We start from the raw sequence: 16486 nt of genomic DNA on the forward strand, positions 1-16486 counted from the left end.
TGTATACCCACCAACAGGCAAATACTCCCATCATCGCTGTTCACGGAGATCACACCTCAGACGTTGTGTTGTTTGCATTTTGGCACCGAGTCTGGTTTTAGGCTGCGCATTTTGCATGGCTCTTTAGACGGGGTTTTTTTGTGTTGTTTTTAGGTTCTCAAAAACCGAGAAGTGTAAAATATTTGTCTAAATCCTGTCGGAACAGAGTGTTGTGTTTCTTGCATGAATCAGAAACAATGACATAAAACAAACTCTAGGTGAGGTGTGGTGGCAGTGGGTTGGCGATAAATAAAAAAAAAATCTATTCGCTTTTTGCTTTCTTGTTGTTTTTCACCCCCCTACAGATTCAGATTCATTCTTTTTTTTTCTTGTCGCTGCTGCCACTCACCCGCGTTGGGGCTGCGACTCCCACTAGTGGGGGGGGTTTCCTGTCTAAAAGCTTCGACCACCCCTCCCACCCCTGTGCGGAAATTCCCGGGAACCAGGTTCGCTGCCCGTTCCGTGGACTCGCCGCCTGAGACCCCCGCAGCTAACAAAAAGCGAAACTGAAGCGTTTGGTGGGTGTTTGCAGAGGCTGGAGAAGCCAAGGGCAGCGGCATAAACCGAGTCGCGCTTCAGACAGGTGTGTAGATTGACTCACAGCGCCCTTAAAAGAGAGATGGACTCCTAATGCTCCTAATCCGGCTTGTGTGGGTGGTTCCCTCTTAGTGCTACTGTTAAAGACGGGGTGACTTCCACGGCGCCGCCGAACATAGCAATTCAGATTCTGTAAATAAAAACAAAATGTTTCGAACAGGAAGCGCGACACTGCGACGTCCGACCAGCAGATTCCCACTGAGTCCAGTCCTTGGTTTTGGTTAAGCAAGATCGTAGTTCGCTCTGCATGGGGAAGGCGGCGAGCCGCCGCAACGACCGCAGTCCATGTGGTACATTTTATAGCGAGAGATTATTAAAAGTCTTGCACCGTTACGCTTATTATACAATACACAGCGGTAGGAAAGACACAGGGGTCTTCTGGACAGCAAACATTATTGTGAAAAAAATATTGTGAGAAAGGACGGTGAGATTGCAGGTACAGTCCACTGACTTTATTAAAATGAAACCTTTTGAGTTATCCTTCGTATCTAAATAAGATACAACGAACTGTTCCCCACGACGGTGAAGCAGGCCGAGCTATTATCTGTGTAACAATAGCACGCCGGGTGTTATTTACATAATTTTCCTTAATATCTATCTTCGGTCGACAGAGCTCAGCGCTCTGACACGCGTGTTTCCAAGCACGGGCACATTTAGAACAGTCATAGGAACCGAAGAGCGCGCTCATCCCCGGGCATGTAGTGACGGTTCCACAGCACCCTGCCCTCCCACACGGAAACACTTACTGTGCATCGTGGCCATTTCTAAGCCGCACCGAGCCCTGCTGACAGGATATGTTTATCACAATACATTCTTTCCTGTCAAAACTTTTTTTTGTGTGTGTGTGTACGCAACTCTGCGAAAAGAAAAAACGCACCCTCTGCTTCCATTCGGCGACTTTGTCAAGTGAAAGTATTTTTTTTGTAGACGTTCGAACAAATATGACATTTGTTTTCAGTTGGGTTTGCAAATTCTGGACTTTGGGCCAAACTCGGTTTTTACTTCGTGGGGGTGTTTAACACAGGATGTGTGAAGGTTAGCTACAAGACATCCACCGCGTTATAAACATTTTTTCCCCTCAAAAATGTGCTGACGTTCTTCTCAACCTTAGGAGTAACGTTAAACTAACAGTTTTGGTGTAAACTGAGCGATTGACGCGCACATCAAACGGTTTTCTGCACGGCGAAAAGCTTCCGGATATTAAATTAAAGCATTACCAAAAGTTACAATAAAACAGAGCTGGAATGCAGAAAAGTCAGATTTGTTTTTTTCCTGCTGCATTCATTGTCGTAAATGACTCATGGAATCAGGAGTCCGCTTTCGTCTTTTCGTTATGAGCGGTCTAATGGCTCAGGCCTCCCGGCTCTTCTACTGTCGCTGTGGAAGAAACGGCGAGCTAGTCTCGCCACAGGCCTAGCAAGCACCTGTGCGCAGGAAACCGGAAATCATTATTAGCCAGCGAGACTGCGAAGGAAGCGATGGAAAAACCTTCACAACTTTGCAGAGGATAGTGAATGACAACTAAAGATGTGCTGGCAGCGGAGAAACATACTGTCAATAACGACTAATGTTCCACTACAAGAGACGAAATGCTAAGAGCTCCAGACCCAGTGCCTTTTTGACCTTTCAATGAAGTGCATGAATGCATAGTGCACATGTATGATACTATGCATCAAAATGTCCGATTTAATTACTGCGAGTCAAGCCTTAGTGAGATGTATCCACTCATTACACCAGTCCTATTCCAGGTCTTTGGTCCATGAGAAAACCTGTACTGGTTACACAAGTGCGCACACTCCATTTTCCGAGCACCACTCAAAGAGGCAGCAGGTCCTGTGTATGTGTGTCGTTGGTACGAGAACAGACGCTAAAGATTACGCCAATTACATTGATCAAGTATTATACAGTTAGAATGCGCCAATTCAAAGCAAGGCACAAAACACACAAACTGAAATCCAGACATGACCTTTTTAAACATTTTTTATTAAAAGGAATATCTTACTCAAGTGTAGGAACAGGTGTTAGAAAAACAATATTTATAATAATTGCATAGAATAACTTCGCATACAATACACAATAGTAGCACTGCAGAGGAGCACAATCCCTGTATGAGCACATTATAGCTCAGACGCCCTCCTCCCTCCATCACCATCACACGCGAAGCACAGAGCTGTGCTATGGAGGGTAACGGACCCTACCGAAGACCAGACAAACTCAATGCGTGCCACGCTTCCATTCTGTCATCTGGACAGTGGTGGAGACACTGCAGTAAATTCAAACGGGGCAGTTTGGAATTCAAACCTAGTTAATTCACAACCTTAAAGGATTACAATACTCTAGAATGGGGGACCCACAACCCTTGTCCTGGAGAGCCCCCAACCCAGTTATTCTTAGAGATCACCCATTTCTTTTTAAAGACTAAGAACACTTGTATAAGCAATCGATCAAGCAAGTTTCAATGAGGAGAACTCCGGTCTCCCTAAATTATGTAATTGAACACAGCATCTCTTTAACTATACAATATAATATAAAACCTGCAGGAATGGGGCTCACCAGTACCAGGGTTTGAGATCTCCGGTCAACAGCAGAAGGAAACCTGTCTCGAAGGGAGAGGGACTATTTATTTGAAAGACTAGCAGCAATGTAGCTATAAAGGTGGGACCATGCATAATTGCAATTTGCAAGCCTTTCCAACCAGATTGCCATTGTAAATGATTCTGATTAGGTCTAGATGGCATGATACAGTAAAGAAGTAAACAATTTATGGACTGAGAAGCTTCCTTATGCAGAGCAGAGGTACGAGTCTTACAATTTACAGTAAGTTGCGGTCAACCTCAACAGAAGATTCACAGTGTAACAGTAAATTATTGCATCCGCGTCAAAGACGGTGCTCGGAAAAAGCAAACTTTGAAAGCAATTTCTGTGTGCATGTGCACTGAACAGCACTCCCCAGATCTTTCCATGGACTTCAAATTGCAAGGGCCCAGGATTATGGAGACTTGCCACTAAAAGTCTGGAATGACACCCGTCACTGAGGCACAGTAACCCTAACTAGAGACATGTGTGCTATCATTTACAAAACATTTTTTGGAACCTGCATAAAACATGTATTTGTGTACAATAGTACACAAAACAGTTTCCTCCTAACCTGGAATGCCAGATGCCACACTTTTACAACCCACACCTGAATGAGGAGCAATCTATAAGCTTCCCCCTTATGCCAAGCCTACCCTGTATACACACTCCCAGTCTAATTACTGGGTGATGTAAGGGTGACAGAATCATTCTGTTCTGGGCTTGGCTTAGTCTTAGCGGTGCAACTTCTCAGCAGACAGGTGATGCAAAGAATGTTCGAAACTACAGGATGCATGTTTTCACACAAAGCCCTCTCACTCTGACTAGGAATCAGACCAGCATCCTCCCTGACACTCACAAGATGAAGCTTTCTGCGTATACCAGCGAAGACAAAAGACTTCAAAGCATAGCTTATAAAAGAATGATCACCTACTGCATAGCAATGGTGTCTTTCCACGTTTGAATATCGATGCCCAGCAGGAGGTCAAAATTATAACTTTACAGCAAACCCAAACAAGTCTTAAGTCTCTAATTTTTGTTTTTCATTCTTCTTTTTGGCCATGTTATCACAGTGTTTGTTGAGCGTATTCCGAACTAAAATTTGCCATCAGTCTGTGGCATTGCCCTGGGCAGACACACCTGCCTCTGCACGTCACAGACATCCCAGCAGATCCCCACTTTTGAAAACGCAGGAGCTGTCCACCACCAAAATATCAGCCCTGGGGTATTTTAATCTTATGTGCTTCCCTAGCAAAGCATTAGCGTGCTCTGTCCTGTCCACAGGAGTGACAAGGGCCCAGCACACCTGAGGGCTCCAAAATAGTAGCAGACCAAGCCAGTTCCTCCACGTGCTGCGCTATAGGAAAAGAGGTCTGATGTATTGTAAGTGACCTCACAGGAAGCTCGATGACCGATGCATGTGCTTCTGGCGCAACGCTGAAGCCAGCGGCTTTCAATGGTTGCCAGACGTGCACCAGCGAAAAAAAAAAAAAAACACCAGCAGGAAGTGCAAATCGATAAGCTACCGAACTGCTGCCCACATCTCTTGCGGATCTGTGCTGGCTGATAAGGCTCCTGGAACTGGTGCCCCAGGATGCTGTATCTGAAATGGCCTGCTCTGAGGTGTAATCACAGTCACATTCTGGTAGGCTGTGTATTTTAAGCGTTCTAGCCCCACAGCTAAAACATAAGAGAAGGCATCAGGGAAAAAAAAATATCTTATTCTTATTGAACGGATGGGTAAGAAAAGTGGCAACAAACTCAACAAAATTCTAATTTCCTGTTAGCTGAATTTGTGATGAAAAAAATCAATTTAGAGAAAAACCCGAAAATGCCCATAAGCTGAAAGCAGGTCCTATGGAGACCTTCTAAATTCCTCCTCCATACACCTCCTTTACTTGCACGAAAGGCACGATCATTACTGCCGATGTCCACAGAGCCAAACGTGAAACAAATGAAGTTTGTGGATTTTCCAATCTGGCAACTACGCCCGTTTTATATATTAAGGGGGGGAAAAAAGCATCCTGCTCAATGATGTCAATTAATCTGTGCTGTGATTAAAAGGTCTTTTAAAAGAGTTTGTTGAAGGCAGAAAACCCACAAAATTAAAAACAACCCCAAACCAGTGGGCTTCCCAGAGTACCAAATATATTGTATTTGTAAATACTTTGATAATTCTAATAAAAATAAATAAGCAATATATTCTCTTATCTTGGAACAAAACTGAAAAGGAATATTAGTTATTATTGCATAGAAAATAAACATACCTGCTAGTCATGTTTTAATGACTTTATACATTTATAGGTGAATGACTAATATCCCTGATGACTTTTGGTGCTAAGAGGAAATGCAAAAATATTTCAGATGTCTTACTTTCATCACAAAACTATTACTCTAAAAATACTGTACAGATACATGCAGAGCTGACAACTTTTTATACTGTTAGGAAAAAAAAGAATAAGTGAAGATATATTAGTAAAACAATCTTACAGAACACAGTTGGGAAGGTGGGACACTGTACTGTTATTTGACAGGAAGAGCTTCAAGAGGCTGTACTTACAGTACTTTGATTGGGGATCTTTAAAATTGATTGACTGACCCCATCAGTCTGCCTTAGGCAGCAATTATGCCAACTCCACGACCTGCTCAATAAACATCAACATATACTCTCCACTGTTTTCTCTACATGCCTCTCCAGTCCACACTGAAGGATGTCACTGTCAAAATCCACAATAAATTAAAACAAAAGGGTGACTTTCATGAGACGCAGAATGCACGATGTAAACTGCATGGCTTAAACTAACAGTCTCCTATTGAAACAGATTGCATGCACGGAGAGGAAATTTATATGGCTTTTTTTAAAGTGGCCTTTTAATACATGTGTCCTCTAGTGAGGTCAGCTGTCCATTGGGTTGGAGGTCAGTTTCTGAGGGACCACCTCAATTGACAGGGGGCTCCACGTGTCCTGACCCTCTCTCTCGGGTGCAGGGCTGCTCAGGGGCACCGCCAAACGATTACAGAGGTAAACAAGGCAGGAAAGGTTTCCAAAATATTCACTTTCTGGAAGACAAACGAAGAAGCGTAAGGCTAGATTTCCAGCACAGCCCAGTGAGGTATCCTGGTAGGCGTGTCCGAGTAAGATTCCCAGACCTCCTCCTTTTTTTCCTCCCCCCTAAAAGGCATGGCAATCGTGTTTTCAGCATTTTTTAACAAAAAAACTTAACTTTCCTTATTCGTATCATTACGGCCACCTGCGTCCCCCCCACCCCTCCTCCCCTCCCCTAACAGCCCAAAACAAAAATGAAGAAAGGAAAAAAACAGAAACAAAAAAACCACGAGGTGCTTTAATGCAGAGACCACATCCAGCAGAAAGCCGTCTTCCCCTCCAGTCCGACTTCGCAGAAATGCTCGTCTGGGAGTCACAGACTTCCATGGAAACGGCCAGCAGCCTTCAGGAGCCAAGCAGACGGAGAGAGTGGGGGGGGGGGAGGGGGGGTCAGTCAATGGCTTGTGTCCTCCCAGGTGCAGTCGTTCTTCTGCTTCACCAGTTTCCACACGAGCCTCTCCAGCTCTTTCCGGGACTTCTGTTCCTCTTCCAAACTCTGCTTCATCCGCTTATTCTCCTGCCGAAACACCGGCCCACAGGAAGAGGTGTCTTTACTCTCTTTAAACGTCCCCCATCAGGCTATAGTACAATAATCCTGTTTCCACATACAGTGCCCAGGACCTTTTTCTGTGACTCAGTGATCTACTTTTAATGAAGAACTGCAGTCTTCCAACATGCCGTCATTAAGAATGCGATTTTGCCGGTTTTGTTTTTTTAATATACAGCCTACGATGCCTGACTAAAAGGTTGCATTTTGTAAAGAATTCTCTCTTTAACGTTTACGTTTGAGCAGACTGGGGAGGACTGAAAGTCACAACCCTTAATGGTATCGAATCCACAGTAAATGAAGACAGATAAATAAAAAGGACTTTGAGCGCATCTGTTAAGTCCTCAGCAGCTCTGCATGAAAAGGGATCAGACAGCAGGCAGAAGCCCTTCTTACAATTATCCAGTAGATTCCTAGATTTTAACCAAGAACAGTGGTTACAAAATGACTTTACCTTCTTCAATTCATGGACCTCGTCCTTGAGAGCATACACAGCATCGACAAGACTTCTACAAAAGAGGAAAAAAAAGGTCAGATTGCCTCCCAGAAATCCACTGGCGAAGCTTGCAGCCAAGACAGAGGTGACCCCCAGCGGAATGAATACATGCAGAAAGAGCTGGTGTGCCTGTCCTCTGACAGACACTAACGTGCCTCCATCCCTAACTGGAGTGTGAAAACAGTAACAGATTATGATCCATTGCAATCCATTATTCAGCTCTTTCAGCTGTCCTTACCAAGAGGAGCTGAAGATTCTGAGCTTCAGATGAAACTAATCAACCTATTTATGAATGCCGGCTTTTACAAAAAATAAAGCACACAGGTTTTTAGACATTGATTAAATGTTTCATTTGAAGTAATTGATCATCCACGACCGTGATGCACTGGAATGACCGTGACTGTTGCATATGCAGAGTGGGAGGGGGGACTGGAAACAGCCGAGGAGGTGATCTAATCCCTTGGACGTCAGCCTGGGTGAAAATCGAGAAAGAAAAACCCAAAGGAGGTGATATGCCCTGGTTGTGCAGAGAACAACACTTCCATGGGACCAGCATGTCAGTGCTCACCGTCTGGGCTGTTCACAGCCAGGAATTTCTGACCTGACAAGATATTGCAGACAAATCGCAGTCTGTCACCTGTCTGGGTGGCACAGCACCTCACCACGACTGACGGGGAGGTCCAAGTGTGATGGTCTGGGTAGGAAAGTCTTAAACGCCCAACTGAAGCCTTGACTGATCTAACAAGTTGTGGGACTTAAATATTTGCAAATGATGTTTCTCCCACTCAATAGCTTGGGGTTTTATTTTACTTCGCATGTGCATGAGCTAAAAGGAAACATCCAACATGCTTAAAACTAAAAAAATCTTATTACTAGGTCAGTGAAGGCTTCAGTTTTGTGAGGTGTATAAACTGATGGGAGAGCCTGCACAGTGTTACACTGATCTAGAACTGGGACACTGCTGTTCTTCTTGTGGGCTCATCCTGATGTGACAATATTCCAGCAGGACAACATATACAGTCCCTGCGACAAAAACAAAGGCTGACCCTATAACGACTTTGCGAGTGTGTTTGCTGTTGGGATAAACTTCTTTTGATGCTTAGAACAAATGACATACCTGAGGGAGTTTTATTTGGTCTCCTAAAAATGTAATCCAGGGACCCTTAGCATTTTTGCCAAAAATCGTTTTTTACCATTCAGGGAGGACCAGCAAGTGACACGCCACAACAAGAGCTGGGTGTAAAGAACTCCTCTGCTCACTCTGGCACGTGAATGAGTCTCCTTTCTTCCCACCGATTAGTCAGTACAGATTCTTACGAGCGCTCTTTACTTTTAAGGGCGACTCCCCTCAGCCCCCGTCATTTAAAACTCCTGGGAAAACCAGCTTTAATAGTGAGCTAGCCATTCCCCGCAGCTGTAAAAATAAGCAGCAAAGAGCGGTTCTTGGAAGACTGCCAATCTTCATGGGAGTAACTACTGCGAAAAGAAGCGTGGAAGAGGAATAATTTCCGAGGCCAAATTTGAAAAACACAAATAAACAAGACCAGCCTCCTTACTTTTCCTCGATGACAGTCTGCCCATTGCTCTTGGTCTCTTCAACAATTATTTTCTCCTCCTCTGGCAGGAGGACCTGCGGAACAGATTCTTTCCGAGAAACTGTGAATAAAGAGGACTCGTGAGTGGGCGTTATTTATGCGTCACTATTCTGAAAACTTAATTTTTTCTCATTTCAGTTTACTTAGAAATGCTCCCTTCAGGTGCTAGGGCTTTCTTTGCTGCAGAGTCAAGCCTTTCACCAGGAATAAATAAGATCAGGTGGTTAAATGATGGTACACCATTAGTGCACTAATGATACTCTCATCTGTAAAAGCAGTATCAAAGTCTGCGTTTGTGTACTAAAGAGCATCCGGCCAGAATTACAACATATGCATTTCCTTCTCAGGATTTTAAATGCAGAAATTTCCCCCCCCCCCCTCTACAGCTCCTTTTCTTTCATGTGGTAAAGCACAATGCAATAGAATAATGATACAAGGACCCTGTAATGTAGGTACAAGGTCTAGGAAGTGAGTAGCACATGCCCTAGTTTTAAATTGTATGCAGAATACCACAATAACCGCATTGTCGCCAGTATCGGCTTGAGTCACACTCTAAACAGAGAGCAAAGGTATGAGCCCCTGGATTGAAAACGCAGCCGCACCACCGGTAATCAGTGTCCTGATACAGCATGCAGAACAGTTTCCACACACACTCCTAGTGCACTACGTGCACAGCCACATGTGCGGCCCGCGATCCACGCTTGGGGGGGGGGGGGGTCTTACATGAGCCGCTGCCTTGGTGAAAGCTGGCCCCCGTGCAGTACGCCTCGATGACCTTCAGGATCTGAGCATCCTCCTCCAGGGCCGCCGTACCTGGCAAAGGAAGGCGAGGCAGTGAAGGGATGGGGCGATCGCCTCTGATCCTGTCCTGGAGACTAGAGGCCTGCACTGGGACATGCCGCCAAAACGCAGACTTGGCTTTCTGTCCGTCTCCGTTCACGTTGTGCTTTTCTGGTTTGGCCTGGCACTTCCCAGAAATGATCAAATTTCACTTTCCTTTCTGGAGTACCAGAAGCTGCCAAATTTCACACATCGGTCCTTCTAACAAACGAAAACCACAAGCTTGACGGGTAAAAAGGTTCGTGGGCCAGGCTGCACAATGACTAACCCTCTCCGATGTGACAAAGCTTTGGGACTCAAAGTGATCAGGAAGGACAATGCATACACGCAGAGTGCTGCCCTTAACTGGCTTCTTCACACAGAAATAAACAGAGTGGAACGAATAAGAGTAACCAGATTAACAAAAAATATACACAAAATCCTTAACGTGATTGTGTGCACAGCTTAGGGAGCTGTGCATCAAAAAAACAACTAATTTTCCCAATCAGACTTCAAAAGTAAAACTGAACTAACATGCCAATATACCAGGACAGGAAAAAAATGCTTTGGTATAGGCATTCCTTTCCAGTACTGAAATGCAAGAAGGAAAATGAAAAGATACAAGTCCTCGTGCAGAGTCTGAATTTGCTATAAAATATCAAAGAGAAATCAATTATTCACAAACAGCAAGGCAATCTGCTACTTTTCTAACAGTAAGAACCAAACACCTCAAATGCAGAGAACACAACACAATGACTTCATTCTCCGGCAATTTACATGCAAGGTCCACACAGAAAACGAACCACCCTGCAGCTATTCACGAGCAAGCACGGCGAGTTTGAAACGTACTTTTCCGCAGCAGAAACTCCTCATCGGATGCCTTCCTTTCCGTTTTCCGCTTCGGGAGAAACTTCTTGACGTTTCTGGGGCTTTTGCTGGAGTCCTGAGCGGGAACAATGGTTTGTGAGGCAGGTGAGAATGAAGGGCGATGCAGAGCGACTGTGTTATCGAACAATGAGACACGGACACGGACACAGCCCCTGGCACGGCTCAGTTGGACGGCACAGTTAATGAGCGACACTCAACAGAGGAGGCAGGCAGGCTCTGAAGTTCTCCCACACAAGTCCCGACAAACCTTTATATGATGGGTTCCGTTGTACTCAGCATTTGCTCCCGTGGACCTGTTTGACACTGCTCTCTGAGTTTGTTTTTTTTGGCAAACATGGAATTCTTCAATAGGAATTACTCTATTAAAGCATCCATCATGCAGAGCCCTGCAGCATCAAATATTTCATAAACACATAATGCCCAATCAGTGATCAGCTGCAGATTGCCGTTTGGGTTTAGGAAATTCAAGTAACTACAATTTCACCAGTTCAATTACAAGGCAAAGAGAGCATGCACATATTCTCTTTGTTCTACGATGATCTCTGCACGAACTTGTATCTGTTCACATAACCAGGAAGTGCTGAGAAGCACAGAACTGAATGAAGTGGATTCCCGTTTTACACAACTTATAGAAGAGCAGTGGCCATAACCATTGGAGCTCCACGTTAGCAAACACTGCCCACATTTCTTTCACACTCACCAGTCAAAAATCACCTCTTAGCAGGTCACTGCCCCACTACCGATCCTGACTAACAAGTCAAGATCAGATGGCTTCTGAGCTGCAGGACATGCTTAGAGAATTCTAAGACATCTTGATGCCCTGTCCTGCCAGGCAACACTCAAAACACTTCAGAACCCCTCTGAACACAACCCATCGGGTGTTTTGGGGACCACAAAAATTAAAATTGTAGCTTGCAGAGACTGATCTTCAGGGCACGATGCAATCCGTACAATAACAGAGGAAAACGGCGCATAAGGAAGGGAGGAGAAATGTGCTGTTCAAGGGAAAATTTTCACTGGGCCTGGAGAGCAGCTGGTTGCTGGTTAATTGCTTTATTCACGACACACAAGACTTTTCAGGTCGGGAGGGGCAGCACAATTAATATACAGTATAGCACTGTCAATTTAGCAGGAGATCTAAAATGGTAAAAACCATCATCTCCAAATTCCGTTTTTCTTGATTGTGCTAAGAAGAAACCCGCCAGCTGCTCACTGTTACCTGAAATTATTCTTAGATTCAGACCGTTAAATTAAATTCTTCATGTAGAACTTAATTCCCATTCAACACATTTCAACATCCCGGTACTTAAGAACCAGCTCACACGGCACCACAAGAGCAAGCTGTGGACATTAGCCTTGCAGGATGCTTACACCGTTATCGTACACAGACACAAACCAAAGTACAAGGAGGAACAGGGAGACGTCACACATCCAGCTTGCTGAGGACTGGGGTAACAGGCAGGTATGCGAACATCTACTGGAAGCAGCAGTTACGCGCTGCTCAGATAGACAGCTTGATAAAAACAAAGCACGGGCCCCTGCAAGTGACTTCGGGAAGCGACAGCTGCACTCTGAACAACGTAAAGAAAAAAAGCATTCTGGCAAAACCTTCAGAGCCTTACGAGGGCACAGTAAATCTACAGACCTACACCTTACATTTTATGGGTTAACTCTTTCAACCAAAATTTGAAAAGTCAAAAATGATGATTTAACCAATGACTGAAGAAGTCCACATAACGGCGGGTCTTCTCCCTTTGAGAAAGGGCCTTGTGTCACTGTGTGCAATGGAAGGGCACAGGGGTTACCCTGGAGGGACTCGCTGGGCCACGTCATGCCCACATACGCAGACTCCTGCCAGCAAACCTCCCCTTCGGCTTCTCCTTTCTTTTGGAACCGCCAGTTGCAAATGACAACCATCACCCGCTATTCCCTCAAAGTCTGGAAGCAGCCAGGGTCCGAGAACCACTACAATCACCTTTCTAGGATGGCGCTATCCTTCGGTATGAGTAACACGGCACCATCTGACAAATTTCATACAGCAGATTCGGGAGGGTTAAGAAGAAGAGCACAGGTGACTGGAAGGTGCACCAGTCACGCTCTATTGACACTGCTGTTGATACCAACACCGGCCATATCATGACAGCAGGGCTCAGTGTGTGCTGTGAACGAGTGCCTCTACTGGCATTGACTCGATAATATCATCTCAGACCCATGGGGGAACAAAGACACCATCTCTCCAGGATCCTTATGAGCACAAAAATAGTTTGCAAAAAAGAAAAAGTCCAAATGTTTCACAGTGACCTATCTTATGTTGAGCAATTCAAAGGGCACAACTGATGCAAAATCATTACTTTAGACTCTTGCAGAATGTTAGAAACCTGGCCCCCACTCTGTGCGCTGACAGTAAGCAGAAATACTTAACACAAAAGCCAGAAAACAGACAAACAAGATAAAATCTTTAAGCTTCTAATGCACTCACATATACTTTTACTGGACTTTTAGTCTAAACTAGATTTTTATTACATGTATTTTTTAATCCAATATTACTGTTCAGTACAATTAAGGGGCAGTTCAGGGTGATGCTCAGAACGTGCTGAGATGGGCCTGTTCTCGTGTGAAAGAAAGGAGACAACAGTGACAAGGAGGAAGAAACAGGAAAGGAAGTGGCTTAAAGAAGAGAAAAACAGCAGGCAGAGCAGCAGTCACACACCCTTCGGCACGATAAGCGCACACATACAGATCCAGCCTTACCTTGGGGTTAAAAGACATCCTCTATAGTAACCAATATGGAGAGAAAGAGAAGAGGTGTGAGAGAAAAAAAGGCTGGTGAATTAAAACAGCATCATCATCGTGACACCCCGATCCCCCACCACCCCGCTGGCGCCCAGCGCCACCAGCACCGTCCGCAGTCACCGATCGCTGCCGACCCAGTCGTGTCCTTTTCCAGGACGAAAGGGAGCCGTGAACGCCCCACAGATCCCTAATGCAGGCCCGCGGCCCCGTTCATCCCGCCCAGACGGGGAGGGAGAGACGGAGACAGATGGGAATCTGATGAGCAAAAAGGAAGCCGACTGCTGCGCAGCTTCATCGCCACTCTGGCCCAGACTCCTCTCCTTCAGCTCAGGCGGAAAAGAAGGGAATACAGCACTACGGCCTGCTTCACATTCATTACAGGAGTGATAACATCTGCAACTGTAAAAGGTGTGCAGCCGCTGGAGGTGTGAAGTAATAAGTTCCCTTGTTTTTTTCTTGAGCGCCCTGCCGGTCCTGCCCACGCCGGCAGCTGGAGCGAGCTGCGTCACACGGGGCTCTCAGCACTCGCGCCGCTGAACACGGACGCGCCGCACACGCGCGAACGTGCACCAGCGGAAAATACTTTCTTTTTAAAAAAAAAAGAAGGAAGAAAAGCGTGGCTACGGAGCGGAAGGGCCAGGCTGCTCGCTCTTTAAGAGGGCCAAGCCCCAGGGGAGAGCACCGCACCAGCTCGGGCCGCCTGACGGGGGTGGGGGGCTGACGTTCGGCAGGCGCAGGAGGAGCAGGGACCCGCCCGTGGAAGCTCGATGCAGGTTTCAACACAACCGTGACCACAAAAGGAATGAGAACAGGCGACTTACTGCACTCCCACAAAGCGCAGCGTGGGCTTTCAGATTGTGGCTGTCTGATTTGGGCTGGGACCACTGAAGTTCAACAGCTAAGGTCTGTGCGATTCTACCCACGCTAAGCACTTTAAAAAGGCAGTTGTTTTTTCCCCACACACATTACAAAAGAAAACAGCCAAGGCCCTGGAAAAGACCGAACACCTACCTCCTTATAGCCCAGGGCAGCAGAGGGCTTGAGAGGGGGCGCAGGCCGCAGGCAGCTCAGAGACCAGGGCTTGGGGATTTTGGGGGGTTCCAGGGGTCCTCGGCTTGGGGCAGAAGCACTGAACCCCTGGGACAAGGTCTGGTGGGAAGGTGTACCAAGAGCAGGGCCGGATTTGCCCTCTGGGTTCTTCTAAAACAAGAAAATGTTCAAAATTGAAAAAGTCATCTGAAAGCAAACATACATCACTACACCAGCAATTCAGTGAGACCTACTGGACAAGGCCTCTGCAAGACCAGCACTCTTTAATAGCCCATACCTTTCCAATTCAATACACACAAACTACACAGCCAGCGGTCTGGTTTTCAGCTCCAGGCTGGTGCAAACAGGACAAGGGAAGCTCCAGAACTAGTACATGTCATATGCATACAGATGCTAGAGAAGGCCACTACTTCATGTGAATTTGATTTTTTTAGGATTAAGTTATCTTATAGATTTAACTTAAAAGTATCAGGTGGCCTGGAGAATAGCACTAACACTCCGATCCTGTGGTTTCCCTGTGTTTACATGCTCGTCAGGTGCTCTAGTTCGCAAACACAAGCAAGTTTTCTTCGTCCAAATTGTCCCATTATGGTCTGACCTGGGGTCCCTTTGAACCAACTTAATATTACATAATACAATACACATCCCTTCATACATATAATAGTAACAATAACAGAGAACAGCAGGAATAAAGAAAAGACACTCATGTTGGCATTCTTGTGGACTGTCAATAACAGGCTGTGTGCTGCTACCTTTGCAATAGTCCCCACGGGGCTCCCTCCCTTTGTGAAGCTGTGCAAATGCTCCAGCCACTCCTGCAGCTCTGACTGGTTGGCGCAATATACTGTAATGCGCTCGATCATGCTCCCTGAAAGCACAAGGACAGAGAGACGTCAACACAACACCCAGGGCATGCGTGACTGCACTGGCCGGCCCGAGCCCCCGGCGAAACGGGCGACTCCGTCAGACAGTCCTGCCTCTTCCCTCACAGTACAGTTTATCAATCGGAAACAAAACCATCAAGAGGGTATTCCAACTGGGGGAAAAAAAAAAATCACCTGTGATTTCAAAAGCATGGTGCCCTGCATCGCCGTTTTCCTCTGCCAGCTTGGCCACTGTCAATCCGGTCAACGGCAACCTTCCCTGGAAGGGAATTGGGAGAAAAGACACCTTACAGCACAGATCCAGGAGTGCAGTTCATGGAATAAAACACAGCAAAGCCTGGGAGACTGACACACGCTTCAAACGGCGTCTTCGACAGCTCGCACAGGTACCTCTGCACCCCGGGGCACAGGAAGAGCCCTCTGTCTGTGCACAGCCCCGCCTTTGCACCGGCCTGGCCCGTTCAGGGGCCAAACGCTGGGGCCCGGAGGACCCGCCCCTCACCTGGTAGATGAATCCGCTCATGCGAGGGCTGGCCAACAGCATCACGATCACCCCGGGAAACAGCATGAAGTACCTCTCCTCTTTGTCCTGCGCGAGAGAACCGCAGGCGGTCAGAGTCACCTTTTACAGGCCCCCAGAGCCCGGCTGCCCAAGCCCCCCACCTCCCGCCAGAACACGCGGCTTTCACCACCGTCCACCTCCAGCCACGTCCGGCTAGCACTCTCAAATGGGTCTCGCCTGCCCATCCCTTCATCTGACACCGCGGCGGAAACAAATAGCAAGACGTTCACCAATTTCTTCAGTGTGAATGGGAGCAAAAAGCACTTTACATTAGTTACAAACGAGCAGCTATATACAGCACCCCTTGCAATAGGAGCACTTGATTTATGCACTGCATCAAGGGCTCTTCTCTTTGTGGGGGCTTTCTTCTTGGATCTTGCATTTATTATTAAACATCCTCCTTTCTTGTAATATCATGTTGGTAAAAGATGCTGCCTGTCCTTGGGGTGGGACACTGCGACATCAGCTACTGCACAGCGACACCGGCACTCCTTCTACGAGGCCCCGCGAAAAAGCCACTAATTATTCCTTAAGCT

At 46.2% G+C, this 16486-nt stretch overlaps 1 protein-coding gene across 4 annotated transcripts in view; it reads right to left on the reverse strand.

Annotated features, from left to right (window-relative positions):
• Positions 1 to 2601: 2601 nt before the first annotated feature.
• arhgef6 (Rac/Cdc42 guanine nucleotide exchange factor 6) overlaps positions 2602 to 16486 on the reverse strand; it is a 39113-nt gene continuing 25228 nt past the window's right edge. For 2 of the 4 annotated variants that reach the window (XM_088925855.1, XM_088925854.1), the window contains 10 exons: positions 15891 to 15977; positions 15563 to 15647; positions 15257 to 15372; positions 14466 to 14654; positions 13413 to 13433; positions 10623 to 10716; positions 9678 to 9767; positions 8916 to 9015; positions 7318 to 7372; positions 2602 to 6833 (listed from right to left, as the gene is read on the reverse strand). In XM_088925855.1, the coding sequence (XP_088781981.1) occupies positions 6711 to 6833; positions 7318 to 7372; positions 8916 to 9015; positions 9678 to 9767; positions 10623 to 10716; positions 13413 to 13433; positions 14466 to 14654; positions 15257 to 15372; positions 15563 to 15647; positions 15891 to 15977 (960 nt within the window). In that variant the 3' untranslated portion in view covers positions 2602 to 6710. The remainder of the gene's footprint in view (positions 6834 to 7317; positions 7373 to 8915; positions 9016 to 9677; positions 9768 to 10622; positions 10717 to 13412; positions 13434 to 14465; positions 14655 to 15256; positions 15373 to 15562; positions 15648 to 15890; positions 15978 to 16486) is intronic. The other 2 variants (XM_088925852.1, XM_088925853.1) reach the window with 2 other exon arrangements.

The sequence above is a fragment of the Atractosteus spatula genome, chromosome 9, assembly GCF_055471065.1.
Source record: "Atractosteus spatula isolate fAtrSpa1 chromosome 9, fAtrSpa1.hap1, whole genome shotgun sequence".
Classification (NCBI taxonomy): Eukaryota; Metazoa; Chordata; class Actinopteri; order Semionotiformes; family Lepisosteidae; genus Atractosteus; species Atractosteus spatula.